The sequence below is a fragment of the Anomalospiza imberbis genome, chromosome 7 (genome assembly GCF_031753505.1).
Source record: "Anomalospiza imberbis isolate Cuckoo-Finch-1a 21T00152 chromosome 7, ASM3175350v1, whole genome shotgun sequence".
NCBI classification, from domain to species: Eukaryota; Metazoa; Chordata; class Aves; order Passeriformes; family Viduidae; genus Anomalospiza; species Anomalospiza imberbis.
Window position 1 is genome coordinate 21,714,107 of NC_089687.1, and position 25,127 is coordinate 21,739,233.

Consider the following 25,127-nt stretch of genomic DNA (forward strand, 5'->3'; position numbering starts at 1 on the left):
ATTTCTGAGATGTGTGTAAATGTGGTGAGAATTACATCATAAACAGGTACTGTGCATAGGATATAGCTGATGCTACCTGTGCAGCAGGTAGCAAAATCATATGATCTTAAACTTTGATGCTGACATGCACAGCATTTCTCTTGAAGCAGGTGATGTTTAGAGCTAAGAGTATCAAAACTATTTATAATTGCAAAAGGTTGGATGGTTCTTTTTATCCATTTGCAGCTGCTCTGAATGCACTTTAACACCAGACTTTTTATGAGCTTTCTTATTGCTCCTGTGCACACTTACTGGCATATCCCATAAGCACTGACTCCTAATGTGAAATCAGCTAGCAACAAAATTATTAAAACACGAGGAAATCTCAAAATTGCTTGCACTTTTGCTCAGATATAAGAGCTACATACTCTATGTTACATTTTCTAAGGATCCAGTGTAAGAAACACAATATGGTTTTGATTTCTTGTTTTATTAAGTGAAATGAACAGGCTAATTAAAGAAATTCCAGGAAGTTTCTGCTTTCTGTCTCCTAGGGACAAGCCTCAAGTGTCAAAGGAGATAATACTGATGGCTATAAAACATCCAAGTGTGTTTATTCTGTCTATAAAATGCAGCTTATACCTTCTATTTAATTTTCATCATATTTTTTTATACCATGCTTAGAAATTCATATTAAGCATTAGTTGAAGTAGTGCCTGTGTATATTTGGAAAAAAAAACATGGTAATTGCAAGTTAAGAAACAGAAGGCAAGCCACTGGCAAAACAGGAATAAACTGTTATGACTAATTTCATCCATAAACACTAAAAACTAAGAACAAGCTAGCCATCAAAAAATATAAAACTCTCCACGATACTTCTAGTCCCATCATTCAAAATGTCTTTAACCCTGAGTGATGATCTCCTACTTGAAACCATAAGCTGTGCCACAGAACTGGCAATGGCGCTGCATGAAATCAGTGGAGCCTTCTAGAACTACTGGACCCACTTCTACATCTCCTGGATGGGTTTGAGCAATTTTTAAATAAATTGAACCTTCTTATAACAATTCAGCAATTCTGAAGTGCTGTACAGAACCAACACACTCTTGGTGCAATTATTTGATTTTCTAGTATCAGTCCCTCAAAGTAATTTCTACATTCCTAGAGAAGCCAATGTATGTGTTACTGAAGCCAGTCAAAAATAATGTTTTTAATGAAGGTATTAGTTATCCCATACAACTTGCTTCTCAGACAGGGTTGCACCTTCTAGAATATTTAGTGTTCATTAAGATAATGTCCATGATTCAGATCACATGAAATATTTAGAGGTATTTTAAGGCTCAGTAATGCACTTCACATGAACAAGGGTGTATGGGCTCTGGTAAGGCAAACTATCAGATTTGAAGTTGAATTTTATGTAATAGTTTAGAAAAATAAGTAAGAAATTAAGTCTAGAAACAATGAGAATTTTCTGCTGTATAGACAGATGCAATCATGTTATCAAGGGCCTGTGTAGAATGAAATTTAATGACTTGAAGGTACTTCTAAGTCCAAGCCTCAAAATGTTGAGATAGCAGAAGCACAGGATAACTAATCAGAAGTTCAAAAAAATCTCTGATCCATGTGTTTACTTCCACCAGGAAGACTTTTGAAGGAGAATATAAAACCTTCCAAACAGAGCAGGCAAGGACAAGCACTACTGGTACCTTCCTGCTTTACTGCACAGCTAACGCTGTGAGGAGCCAGGTAATGGCAGCAGGGCACAAAAGGCAAGAGAGAATAATGTTGGAAATATCTTTCAAGAACATCATTAGCTCTTCAGCATCACAGAGAGATGACATTAACCAAAGCAACTTCAAAGAGCTGAAGGAGATTAAAGTTTTTCCTCTTAATGATTCTAAAGTGTTATTGAAGGGATCAATAGCTCTTCCTGTTAAGCTGTTCAAATCAAGTATTCCTGGAGAGGAGATAAACCATTCCTGGAAGTAATAGTGGGATTTAATTAGGATTTGAGGTTTTTCACTATTCATTAATTTATCTGCCAGTATCACAATAGTTTTAGTGAACTGTAAGTTTACAACAGTAAGATTCCTTATGAAAGGAGAGAATTACCTGATGCCTTCTGAGCCCTTAATTGTGCCAAAATACATTATTTACTATGTCACCCACACAGAGAGAAATTTCTGTTTCCTGTACCTGATGTCACTGTTTTTTTCTAGGAGAGGACAAAAGAAGAAAGACAGAAAAAAAAATCCCACATTATTTCCTCTTTCTTTAATAATAAAATAATTACATCCCATGGTGGTGCACATTTTACTTATTGTAAACCAAGACACGTGGAAAGCCCCTTAGCAATTCAAAACTAAATTAGACTATTACTGAGACTTGGCAGCTTTTCAGCTGTGCAAGCAGAAGTTTTATTTAAAACAAAATCAGAGATAACTGATCTTGCAACCTGACTTGCACATCACCACACCAAGCTCAGACCTAGAATTCAAGCTCAGCTATTCAATTGTAAAATCATGCAATCCTCAATCAAGGAAATATACAGGAAACTAATTCCTGGTTGATTCCTTCCCACACTCAGTTTCTAGTGGTTTTCGACACAGAGATATGATACCAATGCTTTCTATGCCAACACAATGACTTCAGAATTCAGAGTTTATCTGCACCAACGAGTCACTGATAAGGGAAGCACTTTCCAGAGAGGTTTGGGTTTGTTTTTTTTTCTTTTTCCCTAAAGGCCAATAAGTCAAGAAAATACATTTTGAAAAGCTACAACCAAGCAAAGCTCTTTGGCAAACCCTGTGCGATATTGCAGGAGCAGAGGGACCCAGACCCTCGCCATTTCTGTGGGCATTGCAGCAATATTTCATCTGCCACTTTGCTGCTTGTTGACAGACAACAGCTTCTTGGGCCCTCTATGGGAAAACTGCTCTCCTTTCTGCTCCCACATGGATGCATTTTCATGACAAACGTGTCTTAAACTGTTCAAGGGTAACAAGGGCCAAAAAATTCAATTAGTTTATTTTCTGAGTGCTCAAATCAAAAGCAATAGTCCAGATTATAATGTTATACCATATTAAAATAATTTCCTCCTTACAGCATATAACCATTAGCCATATAAAGACAAAAGTCTCCACTAAAACACTGGAAGTAACATTGCTTGCATTCTGCCCAGTTCTTTGAAGGAATGTGTAGGCACTGTATTCTATTTTACTTGGTTTTGTATGGAGATAAACAGCTTCAAAAACAGATGCAAAGTTCAGGTGGATCATTACTGGACAGTTGTTTTCCCTAGTCTTTCTCCTTTGTTTCAAGTTTTGATTGCAGGGCTACTTGCTCTTAAGATTTCTTTCCTGCGTGCACAACAGAATGCCTTCCTTCGGATCATAACCTCCTTAAAGCATCCTGCTGCTCTGAAAACTTGAGAGTGAAGGGCAGATGCAGCTGCAACAGCTGCAAGACTGCAGTTGTTTCTCAGAGAAAGGCACTATTCTAGCTTTAAGAAATTGTCCCAGATCTAGGGATTTCCTCCTCTATTTTTAGCAAGCACAAAGAAGACAGATTTGTTGGTGCTTTTCAGACTGCATTTGCCAATCTCCCCAAATTCTTCTTGTTCTGCCTACTTAAATGTGCTTCCATGACAATTTACTCCCACTAAACCAGCGCTGCTCTAGTCCTGTTTCTACTCCCTCCTCTTTCTCTGCAGCTGCACTGGCTGCTGGCCAATGCCAGTGTCTAGGAAAATAACCAGCAGCACTCTAGAGGGACAAACGAGTGCACAAATGCTGCATCACAGCAACAGCGGGGACCACAGAGCAGCCCAAACTCTCAGATGACCCTTTTAATGACCTGTGCTCTATGTGCTCTTGTTAACAAGATGCTTCAGTCTGCTTCAGTTTACTCAAATACCATACAAAGCAAGAGTCAAGGTTAAGGATTTCTTTACCTACCCACAAACTTCTTCCCAGCCCACCAAACCGATGTCATGCCATCTTCAGAGACTTCTACAGTGACGTCAGTGGGACAGATTAGATTTCTGCACCAGCCAGCAGAACACGTCTCGGACCTCGGCCTGATTACAGCCCTGGCAACTGCTGCTGCCAGCATCGTGCAATGGAATATGGCAGCACGGATCAGCAGATGCAGGAACTCAAACAATGCATGGAGAAAGCAGATCCATAAACAACTACACAACCTCTGTCACAATGAAGTGTAAACCCATGGAAAGATGAAACACGGCACAGCTCTCTTCAGTCGGCTTCAGGTATAAAGCCAGACTTATCTTCATCAGTGAGCCCATGTCACATGCAGGGCTCCTATGCTCCATTTACATTTATGATTATATTTACATAGAACCATAATGTTTTATTTTTATTACTTATTCTTGCTGTACAAATAAAGTCTGTTATTCAACTCTAAAAGCCAGTTTATGGCAGTTACTTTTTCAGGAGTCTATTCTAGAAGCCAAATTTTAGTTTTGTTAATTTTTTTTAGAGTTTATAGTCTACTCTGAGGAGTCAAGGAGGTAAACTATGTCACGGAGAAGCTTATACCATTCCTTGGTAGCTCATTAGAAGAGCGGAAGGGATGGCTTCCCCTGAGCTCCTTGGAGAATGACAACCCAGAGGGAATACAGAAGAGACAGATGAGCAGTCAGGGAAGCAGAGGTGGCTTTCACCTCTTTTCATACAGCGATGGCCAAATTGTATTTTAGTATCAAGTAACAGTAAGGTGTGGCTACCAACTAGGTATGAAATTTTATCCAACCCTTAGCAGGGGAAACCTCCCTGACCTGCCTGAGGCCAGCTGCAGAGGCAGAAAGAGAGCACCCAAGCAGCAGGGCAGTGTGGTGTCCCTACCACTGCTGGCCCAGCTTGGGGGGACTGCACCTTCCATCGAACTCTTTATCTTCTTCTCACAAAACCTTAATGTGCTGTGAAGTGTAGAATACTAGGAAAAAAATATGAAAACTTGGTGTCCATATAAAAAAAGCATTTGCTCAAAATATCCAGTAGTTACCACTAGATGGCATTTTGTTCCTGAGAAACCAGAAATGCACAGGTTTGGGATTGTTACAGACAGCAGGAAACAGTACAAAATGAAATTACTTACTTCATTCGGTTAATAATCTATTATCCATTGTCTTGTATAAGCAAAATATTACTAACAGAAGACATTTAATTTGCAGATTGATAAATCCTGTTTATTTAACCATTGCTTGCGACTCTTCAACCCTCCAGTCAGTAGGTAGGGGTTTGAGCTGTTGTCAGCACTTACCAAAAATCTCTTCCACATTTTAAATGAAAGACAAATGCAGCCCAAGCCACAGACTTGGAGCAGGCCATGGAAATCTGCCAGAAATGCCTTGCTCCAGTAACTATATACAGTATTTCCTGTGTTATTTTTGGATAAACCCTTAAAACAGAGTGCAGTATAAAAAAGAGTTTCCATTCAGGAAGAGAGCTGAAATAATAATTTAATAACATTCACTTATTAATATTATATTTTTCTGTGTTTCATTTTAGTTTCAGCCTGTACAAGCTGAGATGATTTACATTTTTAATCTGTGCAGGGTACAATGTATCATACCCAGAGGTGCCATGAAGCTCTGCTGGGTACAACCTGGGGTGACATGTAGGTGGCATTGTTTAACTCGACATTGTTTGGCATCTGTAAACCTCTGTGTCAGATTGAACCAAGCAGGAGTATTTCCCTTACTCTGCAGCAGGAGTAAGGAGACTGTACATGATGAAGCACAGCAAGTCTGTGCACTGCTCAAGTTTTCTTTGACTAAATTATGTTTACTGACAGAAGCATTGATGGTCATTGGCAGTGGCTAAATCAGATCCTGCTCTTGTACCTGCTTAGAAAAGACTCATTATAGAAGGAGCATTACTTCACTAAGATAAAATTAATCCTCACCTCTTCATAAAACAGGCTCTAGCTTCTTTGAAGTTGGTAATGTAGAAAAGCTGCTTTAAGTCAGATATTTTACAAAATTGTGTGTTGCAACATTTTAAACAGCTTTATATAGTTTTATTTATTATATACCTGCACTTTTTTTTTAGTTTAAATTTAGATTAGTACCATTCTCCAGCAACATAAACTGGACTAGAATAAATCAATAGACATGTGAAACCAAAAGTTTTCAATCTTTGAAAGTTTGTAACAATCTAACTCTGACAAAGGGGTGACATTTTCTTCAATAGACAAGACCTGTGGGATTTATGCACCCTCCAGAACAGAGCTCAAGGCTCTGGGGCCAGCAACCTTCCTACACAGCATTCAAGAGAGTACTGCATAATTTAGAAAAGAGTAAATTCCTATTACAACCAGGACTCTAAAAAGTTTGGGTAAATAGTTAGATACAGGATAAATAAATATTTTGCATATTTACACATGTATTCAAGACAAAAATTGCAAACTAAATAGCTTAAGAGTCATTAAATAGTCAACAAAATGAGCAAGTGCTCAAAATGCCATCCAGTGAAATAGACAGCATCTCCTCGGTATTTACAAGGAATATGTATTTTTTTCAGCAAAAATCATTAGCTCTCTACAGCAATTCTGCTGAAAGAAAGGACAGAAAGCAAGAAGACTGAAATACTAGCCTTTTGCTTGTTTTCTAATCATAGCCAGGCTGACTATAAAGTCTCTTGGCATTTTACAGACAGCCAGAATGACTGTACTATACATTATAGCACCTTCAAGACTATCTTTCTCAACACAGCATTACAAATAACAGGATGTTTATGCTACTTACCTCAAGTGAGATCAAAACACTTCTAACACCACTGTAAACATTTGGAAGAAACAGATCTTCACAGAAGGCATCTTTGTGTCAGAGGAAAGGGCTGCTATAATTGAGCAGTGAAATGCAGCACCTTTTGGTGCAGACGTTTGCCCTCCCCCCCCCCCCCCCCAGTTTCATCTTCTCAATTTATTCAGGGCAGTTTGCTGCTAAGGTAGAGGGCTCGTTCTCTCCTTGCTCATCTCCTTTTTCTCCTGTTTTGAATGCCAGATGTAGGACAGATATATTTTCCCATTTTCTTTTTTAAATATAAGCAAATTTTCAAATCATTCAGTTAATAAAATGCAGCAGCCCAGCTGTTTCTCAAAGGCAGTATTTTTGCCTCCTGTAATGGTCTAGAACAAGTGATTCAGCTAAGGGGAGGGAAATACTATTCACAGACCCTGCCAGCAGTAGCTTGCAACAAAATGAGAGCAGGAACATTTTAGGCAGTAGGAAAAAACAGACCTTAAGCCATCAGACCAGCTTTCAGCACATTCCATCCACCTGGGCACAGATGGTGTGGAATGGAGCTGTAATAGCTCATGCTTGTACTTTGATGTATTGAGATAGCCACAGGCAAGAGTGAGGCCAGGAAAACATGGCTACCTGCAATCCTGTTTCTCTGAAAGCTCTCCCTGGCAGTGCCCTCATTCCTGAAGCTCATCTCAGCCCGGCACTGACAGTTCTCCTGAAGCCAGAGTACTCTCCTTTAAGCTCCTTAACTGCAAACTGAGTATCACCAGGCCCTGCTGCCCAAGGTGGTTACAAATACTGCCTACTCTCTGTCCTGCTCTGTTTCTGCTGTTGGTAATAAAACCAAAGAAGAGTTCCTAGAAGCATGACTCCTTTTCTTTGCTTCAAGCTATTCTGTACCTTCTATGCTTGTTAGTATTTCTAATCAGTCTATGCAGTTTAAGCTACTGTCTCTTTATCTGTGGACTAAAAATTATAATTGTCCTTGTGTAATGATTTTACAACACTTTTCTAATTAACTATTCATCCCCAATTAAATTAAGTTACAGGTAGTTTATCTAAAAACATAAGAACCTCCTCTCCTGTGCCTCCTCGTCCCCCCAAAAACGAACAGGATAAAGTGCTTATAACAATACACATCATTACAGAAAATGGAAGAGGGATAGATTTTGAGCAAGGGTTAAAACACAGTAATTACAGAAACTGGATTTAGATTATGCATCTTCTTCTTCTATGGACAGCCATGTGATTAGATGATAACTCACCCCACACCTAGGAAGTTAAAAACTCTTATTTGGAGAGGGTTGCACTTTACAGAGTTATGAAGCCCTCAGCATACAACATGCACTCATTAGTTGTGCACAGCATCTGTAATGAAATCTTTTGTAACACTCCAAGGTCCTTCCATACCTAAATATATATTTTATAATGTATCTTAGCTAGGAAGATGTAAATATCAAGATAACATAAGCTTCTCATATCTATTTTAGCTGAAGACAAGGTACAAAGTGTGCGGAAATTCCTTTTCTGACTTCTAGAAATGGAAGTTTGCTATAGAGGGTTAATACAACCCAGGAGGAAGCAATATGAAAAAAGAAAGAATCCCACATTGAATATCATAAGCACTTTCTGGGGCTCATTACACAAAGAAAAATATTTTGAACAGGAAGAAAGTAAAGACAGGCCATGATCCTACATTCCATAAAGGAAGAAAAAATAAAAGAAGAGAGGAAAAAAAAAAGTCACATTAAACCCTAAAATTAAAAGGAATGTTACCACTGAAGAATATGAAACTTTGATAATTTCATGATAAAATTGCCCAAACTAGTCCTACACAGCGTTACACAAAACTGGTTAAATAAATCATAGCTGTCTTACTTTTGATACAATGGTTAAAAACAAATGTAAAGACTACTGCAAACCAATCTTACACTGACTGTTCTGTTCTGCAGTGTAAATGAGCACAGTTCCAATTATGCCTCTACTGAGGGAAGCAACAGGCAGCATATAAATGCAAACAGCCTTCATTATACACATTGTCATGAGTATATTAATCATGTCAAAAAGCATTGCTCAAGTTTCCTTCAGTGCAATTTAACATACCTTACTTTATTAGGATACACTTAATTTCACTATGCTTTCTCCTCATTATCATTTATGATGACCAATTAAAATGTTTGTGTCTGTCTCTAAGCAAATTACTCCTGTAATTCAGATAGCTGAAATCACTGTTCATCCCACACTTCTGTCACCTCCTTCTCTCAGTGCAATACCTTCCTTTTAGAGGCCCAGCCACTCTTACCATTGCAAACAGAAAAAAATCCCTTACTTAGACTGAATAATTAGGATATAAACCTAAGTCTTTTTACAGCAGACATTAAGAAGCGGGCTGGTTCTCCACCCCTCATACCCCTTGCCCCGAGTATACAGCCTTTTGTTCCCTTGGAGACACCATCACAACTCATAGTCAGAAAAAGAACATAATGATGCAAGGAAGGCCTCACACATTATTTTTCTCATATTGGGTTAAAAGTTGTGTGCAGCTTCACTTCATTTGGTCTATATACGGAACAAATGCAGACACACAGCAACTTTACCCTTTTGTTTCCTCCAAAGCCTCTGTACTGTGGCTCTGGCATGAGTTTTTCAAATGGTAACAGAATGTGCCATTCCACGCATGTTTCTAACATCCACAAATAAGCCCAAACCATTTTTACTATTCTAAACATCAGGTGTGAGGGCATGATTTTTTCTGAACCCTTGACAACACAACTGTGAGCCATTCAATTGATTACAGCTGTTATTTCTGGCTTCATGTGTATTGAAATAAGATTAAAATAACTGGAAGTTAGGTGGAAATTCTGAGTACACACAGCACTTTTGCTGTGGAACTCAGGGCGACCAGGAATGGCTGAGCAACATCTGGGATCACCAAGCTATGTTTATGAACTCATTTATCTGTGGATTTGGCTCCTGGAACTAATGATACAATGCTTGTTCCTCAGCAGCTGCTGGAGCTCAGCTGCAGAGCAATGGCATTTACCTTATTTTCTCAAGAAACATAAGTGTTCTTGTTACATAACATCACTGTGACATGACAGTAATGACTTCCAGAAAAGCGCTGATAATTGCAAGGATGAAGAAAGAAGTCTGAAGACAGTGCGGCCTTTTAGAACAATTATAATTTCATTAAAATAGGAACATAACTTAAAGATAGATTTTATTCTCTTTGATGATTTACTCATGCAAACTGCACATAAAAGAAAACAGTACAGTTTGTGAAACATGTCATATGTAAAGACCCAAAATGCTAAGTACAGAAGTAGTGTGACAACGTCTCAAAACGGAATCCATGGTAGTACGGCTAATACCTTTTCTCTATTTGCTGAACACAGATTTTAATGGTTCTTTTTCCAGCCCCACTGTTAAATTCATTAACTGTTTACACATCTCCTATACACTTAGGTAGACTTATTTTACAAGCGCAACAGTTTTGTTATAAAAAAAACTCCACTTAAATGATTTAAAAGCCTTTGTGTTTAGGAGGGCAAATTATAGTATGATCAACGAGGCCGCATCTAGTCCACCAAAACTACAATGAAAAGTGACTGTAGAGCTTTCTTGCAGAATTCACACTTTGTGCCTTTGCAATTAATTTCTTTCTCGCAAGAGGTCCATTGTATTTAACCATCCTGGAAACGTTCAATAACTGTTACAACTTTTTATCTTGAAATTGGGAAAGTAAGACTTTTAAACACATGAGGTTATCAACACAACTTTCTTAGTTTTAAAATACAAAATATTTAAATTCCCTAATATTTTCATGCTTAAAGCCCTGCAATGATACATATATGACTTAGATACTTCTTTGTCCAGTTTTCATTACAGTATGGTTGTATATATATTGCAGAAATTACATTTTCCTGTGAATCAATTACATTTTTAGATTTAAAACTGAACCAAATAGAAATCTGATGGCACTGACACTTAAAAAACGCATGGTATAGTGTGGAGAAGGAAGAGCAAATGAACTACACAACCCATTATAAATGCATTAAATCTTTGTTATATACATAATGGAATCCTGCTTTACTGCCAGTTGCTACTATGCATCTGTTTTTGCTATTATACAAAGTTTTCTGACCTGAAAGCACACATCTACTTTTTTTAAAACAACTTAATCTATTGTAAAATATTGTACTGTATTTTGAACATGAGTACAGAATCAAAATAGATAATGGCACATTTAAAAAACTCAATATCCTACAGATGATTGGATAATGAGAAAAAGTGTACCTACAATCATCTCATCAGAAACAAACTACATCATGGAATGTTAGTTATCCAAGTTCGCACAGTAAATAACATCTTAAAACTGCAATCACCTATCAGCCAGCATCACATTGAAGGCATCTTTAAACATTCAAGCAAAAGACTGCTGGCATTAACTACTGAACCATTCTCACACACACACCACACACACCACATTATAATTACATTGTTTCCAAGATACGGTAGATACTGATTTTTTTTCCCACAAGAAAGGTATCAAAATTTTTGCTACTAAAAGATGACAGTGCTTACACAAGAATTAAGTACAAGTTAGCTTGCAAATACAAGACAATGACAAAAAAAAGTCGAGTTGTCTGAAGAAGGATTTTAGGCTTTTCTGGCATCCAAAACCATGAGTAAACTCCTTAGTCTGCGACTCAAAAATCCACAAAATACCAACCTACTTTGGAACAACAAGTATTCCGTATTTGATAACCCTGTATTTTACAATATGCTTACTGGTTTCAGCCTAGCAACAAGGGGTGGTTATAGATATCTATTCTGACTGGAGAATTAAAGCTCTCCTCCCACCAGAATCAAGTGTTGGAGTGGGGAAAAAACCCACCTGATATCAATTAAAAAAAAATCAAATCTATTTAGTAATGATCCTCATCTAGGATTGGTATGTGCATAAGTACTGTATCTCATATACTGTACTGGCCCTATTAAACAAATTAAAGACCCCAACAGTTAAAAGCCAACCAAAATGCTATACATAAAAAACCCAAATGTTTTTCTTCCAATGTTCTTCCTCTCATAATGTGCAAAACAACAAAAAGGCAAAAAGACTAAAAGCAAATTTACTGTTACTGTCTTTCTCTTGCCTAGTGCTTTATGACCTTGTTAACTTTACAAAGTCAATAGGGACTATGCAGACCTTTGGTATAAAAATGTCACATAATATTCCTATCACAGTCTTGGGGATGACCTTCAGTAATTCACCCCAATGTTTGTTAAAATAATACCAAATTAAAAATGAAATAAACCACATTGTACTGTACACACACTTTACACATTAAGCACAAAAAATAACTAGTAAAACTAATACTTAAAAAAAAAAAGTCTTTTGCAAAGAGACTAGAACTGGTGTTCTGTCTTATTTCCATCTGCCAATCGTTAAAGCCAAATTTAAGTTGGATTTTTAAAAATTAATAATTGTAAGCTACAATTTCTCCTAGATGGAGACTGGTCTGTTGTTGGTTTCCCTTTAAAGTCACAGATGTGTATCTAAGGAACTGATGCAACGCAAGTTTTTAATCAACTTCCTGACGGCTGGGCCTGGGAGGGAGGCGCAAGGACGATCTGGGACAGCACGGGCTCCGTGCTCTGGTCCGCCATCTGTGTGAGCACCGAGGTGGCCACCGCCTCCGCCTTGGACGTGGAGCTCACGCCGTTGGAAGTGCTGACGGAGCTGTGCTGGATCGCTTCTGTGTGCGGGCTGCTGGGCACCGAGATGTCCTCCGAGCTGTCATCTTTATCTGCAGCTGAACAACAACAACTCATTTATTCTGTCCCGGAGCGCACAGCACCTCCTCCCAGTAACAGCAATCACCCCCTAAATAACTAACACTTGTGCTGCAATGCAGCATAAATTGCAAAACAAGCTTATTCCCATTTTTTTAAAAGAAAATACTACTTTGTAAGCAGAAAAACCAGACTGCAGTATGGACTATTCAGGAAACCAGAGTATTTTCATATCTTCAAAGCCATGATTAAAATTTCCTGCCTAGTAAATCAGCCAGTGGGTACTATGCCTAATTCTAATGATGCATGTTCACATCAATAAGCATTATTCACATTATCCAGACTAAAAAATGCTATTTATTGTGTCTGCTTAGTAATCAAACAAAAATAATTCTACATTCAGTAATAAATATTGGCGATCATGAGTAAGACATACCAAAAAATATTACTTACACCACTATATTTACTGGACGAGGCTTACACAAGTTTACAGCCCCCATTCTTTTAACAGAATGAAGTTCCATAACTTTACAAATGTCTCTCAATAGGTTGTAAAATTGTTAAAACTGGTTTTAAAAATATTTTCAGAGTATTTCAGGTGTTCTCCACATAACCAAAGTGAATTAGCCACAGAATTACCTAATTTTTTTAACCTGCTTACCCTCTGTCATGGAAAAAAAATTATCACTGGGCAAAACTTGAATTTCCAAAATGATCATGACTTAAAATGTCCCTCTAGCACAGACATTCTAGTCATGGTAAAATCATTATTTTTTCCAGAGCTGCAGAAGTTAGCCAAGGTATTATGCAGACACTGCCAAACTGAAAGCTGAATTCAAAACTAAAAAAACCAAGAACAGATTATTATCCTACTGTTTTTCACTCAAAAATAGAAATATTAATGCTGAATTTCATTATAACTTCTTTGTATCACTTTGTGCTACTTAATGTTTGCAAATACTTTTCACACCGGTTTTATAAACAGACCAAAACCAGTACCCAGGTGGATACTGCAAGTCCCTTTTAAACTCCTACTGACTACCATGATACAAACACATAGCCAGAAGCAGGCATGAACTATTGCTTGGGACAAAGCAATGGAATAAAGCTTGATCTTCTCTAGTCTTGTCTTTGCAATCCCTTTCAGATTTGCTTGAGAGTGGCCTACAAGTTCAGAAGTGTCTCAGAGAAACGATGGGAAAGGATGACACTAACTTGGGGAGACAAGCAACGCTGTGCTATCATGCCCTCATTGCCACAAAAAGCCAAGCTAACAGCAGCAACTAAAAGGAACATTAAGTGTCAAAAAGCAATAATGAAATGTTTATGTTTTACTGAGGTTTATATGACATGCTAGCTATGGGTAAGAAAACGTACTAACTTAGCAAGTCAAGACCCCAATATAAAGAGCAGCCCTATGCATACGAAGAACAAATTCCTCTTCAAAGCTTGAGAGCAATTGTTCTATTATTGCCTGCTTCTAGAAAAGAATGGTAAGGTCAAAAAGGATGGGTAAGCAAGGAAACTGCTAAATTTGTTTCTAAGAAATACTGCCTACAGGAGCAAGGTGGCAATCTCTCCTACAACTCCACTAAAAGAGCATGGATGTAATAGCTTGGAAGTTAGAATGCTCTTATCCACAAGGGCAACTGTTTTACAGATCCTGCACTTTTTAAAAAACAGATCTTTCAAACATTTAAGGAGAGCGATACTGATGACACTGAACTAGATCTGCTGACAAGTACTGCATATCCAAAGCTTTCATAATAACTGTATACAGCAAGTGCAACAAAATTAAGATATTTCCAAAAGGCATTTGTGACCCTTAGGAGAGTTTGCCCATTCAAGAACAGAAAGAAAATGAACAAGGGCTAATTCAGTTAAAAGTATTCAACAGGATGTAATGTTTACCATACCTCTATCAAAACCTACAAGATCTCATGTAAAAACAAGCAAGAAGGAACACATGCAAACATGGTTAAAAAAAGAAACCCTAGTGCCACTTCCTGAAAAATACTCCATTACTAGTTATGAGAGTAGCATATTTTTTCCTCAGACAGAATGAAATGGCAGCAAGTGGGATGACACGAATCAAATACAGTATCTCTGCTGAAACACCTGCTCCTCCTCTTCAGAACTGCTGTTATCCTCCAATGAATCTCCATCTGCCTATCAGCTTCTTTTGCTGATTCCCAATGTCTGTGCTGTCCAAAACCTCCTCATTCTCAATAAAAATGGTTAGTTTTAAATGCTATGAGCCAGAGACAAAGAAGAAGTTGAAGTACATCACTATATTTCAGCCAGAGAAGGAAGGTCTTCCGCTGTTCTGTCTTCCTTAACACATATTTCTGAACTCAAAAGAAATGTCTGTAATAATATCACAGTGGTAAAGAACATGAGAGAGGCCTGGTTTTCTGATTTTTATGGGCTCTGAAAGATCCTATAAGCAATGTAAGAAACAGTTATGAGTACAGAGATGACCACCAATGTACAAGAGCAGTGTTCCTATCATAGAGCAGATAAACAAACATGCTGTGCTGAAGACACAAAATTATACCATTCAGGTATTTTCAGATGCCAGGGGGCAGAGAAGGGGAGCCTACAGCAGACAGGTGATTATATAAGACACAGAGCTAACACTAATTTATGGTAATAAACTGGACTGGAAGCATAAATCCTTGCAATAACTACAAACCAATACTTAGAAATGAGGTGACAGCCTAATGAATAGCTATTTGAATTTTTTCAGTGTCCTTCCTAATGTCCTTTCCTAACTTTACAGGAACAATGGCCAAAAACTGAAGAAAACCTCCATTTGGAGAAATAATAACAAACAAGAAAATCTACTCAACGAATATAGAAGGTTTTTAAAAGTCATCCTCTTACAGAGGTGGCTTATTTTCTTAAGCCTGAAGATTGGGAATGAAGAACAAAGGCTTCTAGAAGAAGACAGAAAAGTCATACTTGAATTCTGACAGATTTTTTTTTCTTTTTTTCTTCTTAGTTGACCAAAGAATTGCCAGGCACAGGACTGTGATTTCAAAAGAGCAACTGATATGTAACAGAATCATACCGTAGTTAACAATAAAAAAAAAAAAGCATTTTAGCTTTTTAATGGCTTCCCCAGCTTTGCCTCAAATCAAAGAAAAAGCACAGTCCAAATTTGAAATTAATTCATAGAAAAAATGTTTGCTGTATATTAGAAGGCTGAAGGTTTACAGAGCTACATCATGTGAACTTTCCTGAAGGCTACAATATCTCCTAGACAGGCTGTGTCATGAGGAACAAGCCACTTTGGATATGGAACACAATGTGGGCTAGACTGGGCTACAGGAAGGATTTAAAGAGCACCAAAACAGGCACAGACTTTTGAGGAGATACTAAAAGTACCCCTTTGAAGTAGCCAAACATTGCTGCTATTTGCTTTTTATCAACTGCGTTACCACAACAGTAAGCATTGCTTGCCAACAGCTTTCAGTAAGGTAAGCAAACAAAGAGGGAGGGATTTCAGTCTTCAGAAGAAAAAACCCACCTACACCAAAAGAGGAGTGAGTACACAAGCACTGACATGATCCTGAATTCCTTTCACTCCCCTGGTAATCACTAACAAGGAAGAAGGCTCATAGTAATTCTCATCAGGTCCCAGAGGGACCTAAGCCTAGAAATGCTTTTTTCCAGGGAGCTGTCTTTGTCAATATCCCCTGCAGGCACGGAAGCAGCATTGCCTGTCCAGAACAGGCTGCAGGAACACAGTGGTTTGAGAGGTTCAAATCATTCAAGGTCTGAAACTGGTTAGTCACCTTCTATCTTCCTTTTCAAAACTAGCTACAGAAAGAGCACAAACCACCCCATTTAACGCCTCCTACACTGCATCCTCTATCTCTCTTCTTTTATATTCTGCTTTGAACAAATGCTCTGGAGTATTACTTGTGTCCTTGTCATGTCCTTGTGAAAAATATGAAAAAATAAAAAACTCTTTCCCCCTTTAAAAAAAACCTCTGAATACAACACATTTTCTTCTCACTAGTTTTCACTTTTGTCCTACCACAAGCCCATAAAAATCCTAACAAAATGGAGTATTGTAGAAGACTTTTAGAAATTATCTAGTACAGAAGATAACATGAAAAATAAACGAACAGCATCTAGATATCTTGTATACAGAGCACCTTTCCAATCTAGAGCTGAAGATGCAGTCAGAACCAATAGCATCCTTGTCTGGAAAATAAAAAAGTTTAAGCTGGCTGAGTTTTTTTGAGGCTGACTCAAAGTACAATATCCATTTTTCTGGTTTCTCTGTCCTGATGGCATCCTCTTTTGAAGCAGGCACAAGATGTTAAAATAAGGAAAATATGATCCTGAAAACAATTTTAGAAGAAAGGGCTACGTACACTGTCATGCTTTTCACTTGGCCTGAGAAAAAATGTGTCTGGGAAATACAAAAGATCTTAAAAGATATGTAAAAGTAAAGGCCAAGTAATCGATTATTTGTTCCTATTTAAGAGCATAATACATGAAAAGCCATCAAATTGTGCACTTGGCTGTTAAAATGTGGTCTATGCAGTGCACAATATTCAGCACTGCAGGAGCTCTTTAAGCTGGGGTCTTCAATTTCTTCCAGAAACAAGACTGTTAAACCACTCACTACATTTCTGAAGCAATTCAGCTTTGATTATTTGATGGATGTAATATGTTTATTTAAATACACTTTATAGGAACACCATTTTCATGAACATATTGACTGAAACCATTTTTTTCTCTCATAAACTGTACTGTGGATATGTCACTTAGCCAACATACTTTCCTAACAAAATTAATGCAGAGATAATGTGACAAAATCCTTTCAGAGGGATGGCATTACAACTATCATTTATGTTAAGCTTTTACTTTCAACAGACTTTTCAAGAAACTGAGCTATGCTTCCAATTTCCTTGCAAAATACTATTTTCCTCTAAAATGTAGGCTTTTGCCACTGATTAGTATTTTAGGTCTGATTCATTTTGTATTCTTTACTGAATCAGAAGCACAGTCCTTTACTGAGGGCTGCAAAGAAGCCCTACTAGATAGGCCATTCACTAATCCTTCAACAAAGAAATCCTTAGCATGGATTCACTTTGACAGTTTATGACTTATGATGAAATATTTCACATCCCAATTCAGGAATATGAATCCTCAAACATCAACATTTAAGAAACCTATGGGGTTTTTGTGTGGGTTTTTTTTGGTTAAAAACCTTGCATGCATAATGCTATCCCCCTAGTAGCTTCTGTATGAAATTATGTTGTTCTGTCAGATGGGAGCCATAATGGCCTCATCCCTGCAGCAATCATTGTTAATATAAATCCCAAACGTATTTCTATACTGTTCCAATTTACTCCAAGATGCTATTTTCTGTCTTGTCAAAATGACTGGAGATCAAAGGACCAAGATTTATAAGCTCAAAACTGACAAAATCAGTATTCCAAATATATATGGCAATACAGAGCCGCTAAATCTCCTGAATCTTTTAAATTAAAAAATATTGCCCATTCTGATGAAATTGCTTACAATGACTACAAGTAAAGATGGTGGCTATTAAGTTTTATCGCAAGCACCTGAGGATCTGTTTGCATGCAGTACAAAATGTTCCTTTATTCTCCTGAATTACTGACACTGGCAAATTAAAATGAAGTGGCTACATATGGCAGAAACAATCTTCACATTTACAAATATCTTGAAATATCACTAAATCATAAAAACGAAAGCTGTGGGTTATATATTATGAATGTTGCCTAATGCATTCCCAGCTCAGTTATTTGTAACAAATTTGTGTACAATGGACAAAATTGGCCATTTATCCTACAGCAGCAGCAGCTGGTTCTGGCACTGTGTATCACAGCCAAAAAGGAAGCTACAAGTCAGGAAAGCATAATTAACCTTTAAAATGCTGGAAGGATGAAAAGTAAATAGAACAACTTAAAATAAAAATAAGGATTAGAAAATATTGGTATTGACAGTGTCAGTATTCCCCTCAATACCAGAACTTTAAAAACACCCTCTCTATAGAAAAGCAGTCACTTAATGTGGATATCAAAACAGTCTAGAAGACATTGTACAGTAGGAGCCATGAACCTGCATCTGATTATTTTAATGGCTCGACTGATCCTGAATGTTATGGTAAATGAGGACAGCTGTTATAGTACCTCTATGGAAATCTCATTACAATGAAGGAAAAACACCCACAAGGACCTTTCACTGTATTAGGCTATGATAAAGTATAAAAAATGGTTTATCGTGTGCTCTTAATACTTTAATTATATTTTCCAAAGCAGGTGTAGTAACTGATAGTCCTTAACTGCTAATTATCATATGCATTCATTAAACCAACATAAACCTTTCAATGTTATGCAACAATTCAATTTTGACTTAAACATATATTTTTAATTATCATGTAATACTTCCTGTCTTCCAATAACTTCAAGATTATAAAAAAAAGATCTTTAATGTAATATATGTGATATTAGCACTGCACTTCTCAATTTTAATGCTCATTCAGTTCATTTTGGCAGTATTTCATTGATGCAGCCTCAGGCTATAGGTAATGGAACATTACTCACTATGATAGCCAGATTTCTTCTGCATGGCAGTTACAGGGCAATCTTTATGAGCCAGAAGAAGCTGTTTCAGCTGTGCCACTTCATTTCTCAGCAGGGTGACTTCATTCTAAAGGAGAAGAAAGTTATGCACTTTACAGGCTCAAACAACACACGTTTTGAAGGTAAGCAGTAAGTTTTACAGGATTTTCAGTTGTTCATTTAGAGGCAGCTGAAATACAAGAAGTTTCAATTTGGTATATATTGCAAATATGTATATATTTATCTTAGAAAATGCAAATATTAGCTGAAACTTGGCTAGCTTTGTTACATTTATGGGAAATGTTTGGGTTTTTTAAAAAAATACAACATATGTTTTTCAGTTTGCAGATGCAGAGTCTACATATAGTCTCATTCACATGATCCAGCTACCGTCAGACTCTTCTGGAAGGTTTTGTGATGAATTCTAATCAGAGTAAACCTACATTTAGCTCCACACATTTTAACAGATGTCATAGCTAACACTAAAAAAAAGGGAAAAATAGACAAGAAAATCCAAAAAGCCAATGGAGAATAATTTTTTAGTGACTCTATTTATACTTGGACTTCAAAAAAGAAAATCTCACATAGTGGAAAATAATTTAGCAAATATTGGTTGATCTCCAGACTGATTTTTATTTTGGCAGCCATACATAAACATGGTCTCTGAAGGAATCATTGATAATAATGACAAAATCCGGAGATGTCAGCTTGTGTCGCTAAGGCACAGTGCAATCTAAGAGACAGCAGCTGCACAATCCAGCACCTGGATTCATTTCCAGACTCTGCCTTTCCACTGTTGGGTGACCTTGAGCAAGGTCATTTCACTGTTTTGTGCTTCACCTTCCCCATTTGTAAACTGGAGAACTGCAATACTTACCTTCCCTGGAAAGCAGCTTGGTGACTAGAGATGAGGAGTGCTACGTAACTGCATTGGATGTGACAATCCAAATTAAGGATGGTATGGCATTTTGACAGACCCACTTTCACTTTGTAGAGTAGAAAAATATTTATGAATCAAGTTATCTGTAATGCTTTGTGATCCCCGTATCTGGACACAGTATGTGTTTTTCATGGGTTATTTCATTTTGAATATAAATCTTTTCCATTAACACTTGAAGTTACTTGAAGTATAAAACCTTGGCATCTTATTGTAATATACCACACATGTGACATAATTATTTAGTAAATGCTTATGTTTATGCATTTAGAAGCAAGTTAAAGAAAAAAAAAAAACAACAGAGGAAAACTAGATTGAATCTGAAATTATCGGCAAAATAAACTACAAGAAAGTCAACCAATTTACTTGCAAGCAAGAAGTAAGGCAATGCAGCCAGAGATTAGATGAATTACAAGTTAAAGGATGCCAAAAGAAAACAATTCTTCCAGAACAGAACTTATTAGGTTTAATTACACTAAGTAACTAAAATATCAGACTGTTCAAAGAAAAGCTCCTCTTTTGTGTTCTCTCTCTCTCCATTTAGAAGACAACAAATTTCAAGCCTTTATACCTGCAAAATCCTCTTAAGGTCTCCTTTTCTATTCAGTCCTTTTATGTGTAGAATGCCCTTTAAAAACTTTTTATTAAAAGCAAAAGCTGGAAGATGCCAAAAATCTGACTTCACAGACATTTGTAATGAAAGAAAAATGTGACTGTAAACAAAAAGGTTTGCAATGATAGAAACCCAACCAAAAGCCCCACAAATTCTCTACCAGGTGACATTACATGTCCTGAAACCTTAGGCTGTCAAGAAAGCACAGGACTACTGCCTCCAGCTCTGTCTGCCCTTAGTTCACCATGTTATTTACTGAGGAGCCACAAATCTTGATACCACGTAGGCAGCTGCACAGAACGGACATAGGTTGGGTAGAAAAAACCACATTGATGTAATTTTGAGACACCTGATAACCTCAGAAGCAACAGTGTCCAAGACTATGAAATATAGTTCTGTTAGTTCAAAGGAACTCTGGCAATCATGAAAAGGTTTGCAGAAATTTTCTATTATGTCTCCCACATTTTAAGGAAGAATTTTATATACAAACAGCACATGATGAAGTTGCTGTTCATCTGTGGAAGTAAAATTATATGTTTATGAAAAATTTTTATAATACAGTTTATAGCTCAATGTCAGCTGTATTAAAAATATTAAGACTGCTGCTAGTAAAAATACAAAAAGCAAATACATTATCTCACATTAAAGCAAACTTGAAAAACATGGATCAGCATTCCTATATAAAAGAGACGGAGGTAATTTCTAGACCAATGGTAGCTGTATATTCCATAACAATAATACTTGTGCCAACAGTACCATATACAATGCACACACCACTTGTGACACTAGAACAGAGTTCTAGTGACATTCTCCATCCATGCTAGACACATGGATGGGGAATGTCACAGAAATGGTTGCTATTTACCTTTTACCAGTAAGAACCACTTCTATCTGGTAAAGGGTGTTGTTTAGAACCCATTCTTACACATATTGCAGTTCTTCTTATACATCTTGATTGTGACAACACCAAGTCCTTCCATCTCATTCAAAACATGTGAATGTGTGGTGGTCATTTAATATGTGGTTAACATGTTGAAAAGAGGCTACCAAGAAGCACATGAAATAAACACGAAGAAAGATTATTTCAGATTTTCACACTGGAAAGGTTCTCCTCATTAGTGAGAAAGAACCAAGTGCAGGCATCAACAATTCTTTAAAGAAGTATGTCATATAGCTCACATGCTGTTGAGAAGAATTTGTATGTCCCCGCATTTCAAATTGTGCTAGCATGAAAAAGCAGGTTTCTGGAGGAAAGTATATTGACTTGTGCCTGCACTCCATCTTTCAAAAGATGCCCTCCCTTCTGCATTCTTATGAAGGGAGGACACGGTATATGACATGTTCTTCTGTATCTGCCTATTCCTTCCTGCATCCAAAATGCAGATGTAATAGTGGGACCATGGGACCACATTAGCCCTTGCTCAGCATTGTGTGGGACAACATTTGTGACATGTTATTACTCAAAGTATCATTAGAGGCAGGTAAATGTGACTTCTGTGGATAGGGGATTGTCTGTGGCTGAGTTAAACAACATTCTTCCTGTTTCCTTTTTGGGCAACTTCCTCTATGGGAAAGGATCTTTACTTATGGGCACAATTCTATAATTTAGCCTTTCTAAACAGCTTCTGCAGCATCAGTAGAAACCATCACTCAACTGCTGCTCACTGAAAACCCACTGTGACCTCATGAGGAAGATAGGCCACTTTTCTAAAGCTCCACCCTCTAAGACTATTAAAGCAACAGGGACCAAATACAGAACATATAATGCACTTTGGCATCTGATCCTGCAATGTGGCTCAGCAGCCACTGTGAGCATTGTCAATCCCTTCTTATACCCTGCAGGATTGTGCAAGGCACAGAGGCCACACAAGGTGGGGAATAAAATTTAAGATCAATAAACAAGTCAACAATTAATAGAAAACAGAGTTCTCAAGAATTAAAGCAGTAAATAAACTCCAAAATGCTGGAAGCATGAAAAAAATTTACACAGCAGAGCGGATAAAAAAGACAGCCTACCTAACCATATATGTTGCTGGTGATGTAATAGAGGGAAATTTTCCCTTGAGCAAATATTTGAAAAATACCGCTTAAAAATGAAATTACCTTCAAACATTTAAAAGAACTTGACAGAAGTTAATATACAGAAAAAAATAAATACATCAACCAAGTCAAACTCTTCAAAATTCATATGTACTGTTAGTGAGCTTCCAGTCTTACAAACCTTCACACTGACATTGGAATCTCTGACACAGACATGACAAGAAAGCCAGTAACAGCATTGAAAGGAGTCAGAATTGTTACATGAAGCAATGCAATGCAGGCTTTTCGGTATGAACCTGCTTTTGGAAATGTGACATCTTGGTAACTTCAGCTGAGCAGGCCACTTACACACTAAATGAAATACGAACTACTAACCCAAACAAAGTCTATAAAGTTGCATTAAGGCAAAACTCCAAACTTATTAAATTTTCTATTAAATATAAAGTAAGTAATCATGGGTCATTACTACCCACTCTGCTGATCAGCTGTGTTAGCCTGTCAAGTTATTATTATTATGGAAATATAGGATTGATTAATGTTTTCACATAAAGTACAGTGTAATTGTTTCTCTGATATCCAATTTTCTTTTCAAGTTATTCTGTTCTTTACAGTTACCAGTTTTGCTTTTGCTAGACTGTAAGAAAATCTTTGTTGAATTCCCTATGACTGAATTAACACTTGGAAATCTTTTGTTTACAGCACTTACGTGATTATTGTGTTATAAAACTTGGTGTGTATATATATATATATAATAGCTCACGTGATACCAAACATTACTTTCACTAAAAAACTGAATTATGGTTGATTTTTTTCATACTACTTCACTCCTTTCTTTGATTATTTAAACTACAGCACTACATATAATTATGTAATTAATGGACGTAATTGAGGACTGTGCATTAAACAAGTATGTCTAAAGACTGTGAACAAGTATGAGAAGAATATATATTTGCAAGAAATTTAAGTAATGCTTGTGCACAGTGTCATGATTCTGGGAACACAGGAAACCACTTCATGGTGTGTGCTTAGGTAGGAATCTTTTACATTTCAGGGTCTGGGATGCTGAGCATTTTTAAGGACATGAGCATGAAGATGACTGATACACTGTAATTTTGATTACATGATAAAAAATAACCTCAACATGCCCTACTTTCCTGTTGATCAAATTGTGATGTTTTCTATACCAAACAGCACGAGAGGTGAGTTTTCATAGGAAGATGATCTGTGATTTTGACTCAGTAAACAGCTCTGATGATGAAAACGAGTGACACTTTAACATATCAAAATGCCTAACTGCATTTTCTAAATTAATGCTCCATAGTTTTTACTTTCAGCAACTTTCAAAATGAAGCTTTTAGATTTTTTTAGTTTGAAAACAGTAATTTGTGCCATTTTTTAATGTGTCGCTGGAAAACATTAGGAAAGTATGCTTTAACATTTAATAGTAGTTTAAACAAAAGGATCATAGATTGTTCTACAGGGGAAAAGTACATTCACATGATGACTTTCTGAGATTAGATAAAGTGGAAAAGTGACCTGCAATATACACTGGCCCTACCCTCTTACAGCACACTTCATCTCTATAGGATTTAGGTGGTGCTGGTAAAAATTTGCAATGCCACTGCTGTACCCATTCTGTGGGCAAAAGAGGCCCTCGGTATCCACTGATGTCAACCTGGCACCTTTCACGAGTATTACATTCACTTTAAAGGAAAAAAAGTGACATTAAAAAGAATCAAAGGAAATATGCCCAAAACTTCCTCAAATAACCCAGGCCGTGATACAAACTAAGTGCGAGATGTGTTCAAGGTAAGACTATTACTTTGCTCACAAGTGTTTATTCCAACACATCTTGTCATCTTAATTTAGTATCACAGACTGAAAGTTACTTTAAATAGAACAAAGGATAGAAGGGTATGATACTTAAATTTACACATCTTGAAATATGAGTATGCTCTTATGCTCTAATTGTACTGCTATATGCAACTAGTTCTGAATTTTAAGCCTGAGCTGAGCCACCAGTTATTAAAACCATTTATATTTCAGATTGCATGCAAAGTTTTAAGCTCCACTGATCAAGGATCACTGTGTAAAAAGAAAAAAAACTTATTAATTTTTCCTTGAAATAAAAATTATACCTGTAACTGGCCATTTAGTGAGCTCAGGTCCTCAGCTTTTTTCTCCAACGATTGCACCCAGACTTTCCGTTTCTGCCGGCACCTGGAAGCAGCAGCCCGGTTTCTCTCCAAGAACTTTCTCCTTTTCTCATCAGGGTCTTCATTGGCAGCTCTTCTTCGCCGACCGCCTGTATTTGGTGTTTGTGGCGTAGGCTGAGCTGGTGATGCCTGAAAACAGCCATGACTTAACCTACAGCTCTGT

At 37.1% G+C, this 25,127-nt stretch overlaps 1 protein-coding gene across 3 annotated transcripts in view; it reads right to left on the reverse strand.

The window, feature by feature from the left end:
* Positions 1 to 9,915: 9,915 nt before the first annotated feature.
* Positions 9,916 to 25,127, reverse strand: part of ATF2 (activating transcription factor 2) — a 40,092-nt gene continuing 24,880 nt past the window's right edge. For all 3 annotated transcript variants that reach the window (XM_068195933.1, XM_068195932.1, XM_068195934.1), the window contains 3 exons: positions 24,887 to 25,093; positions 19,141 to 19,246; positions 9,916 to 12,567 (listed from right to left, as the gene is read on the reverse strand). In XM_068195933.1, the coding sequence (XP_068052034.1) occupies positions 12,341 to 12,567; positions 19,141 to 19,246; positions 24,887 to 25,093 (540 nt within the window). In that variant the 3' untranslated portion in view covers positions 9,916 to 12,340. The remainder of the gene's footprint in view (positions 12,568 to 19,140; positions 19,247 to 24,886; positions 25,094 to 25,127) is intronic.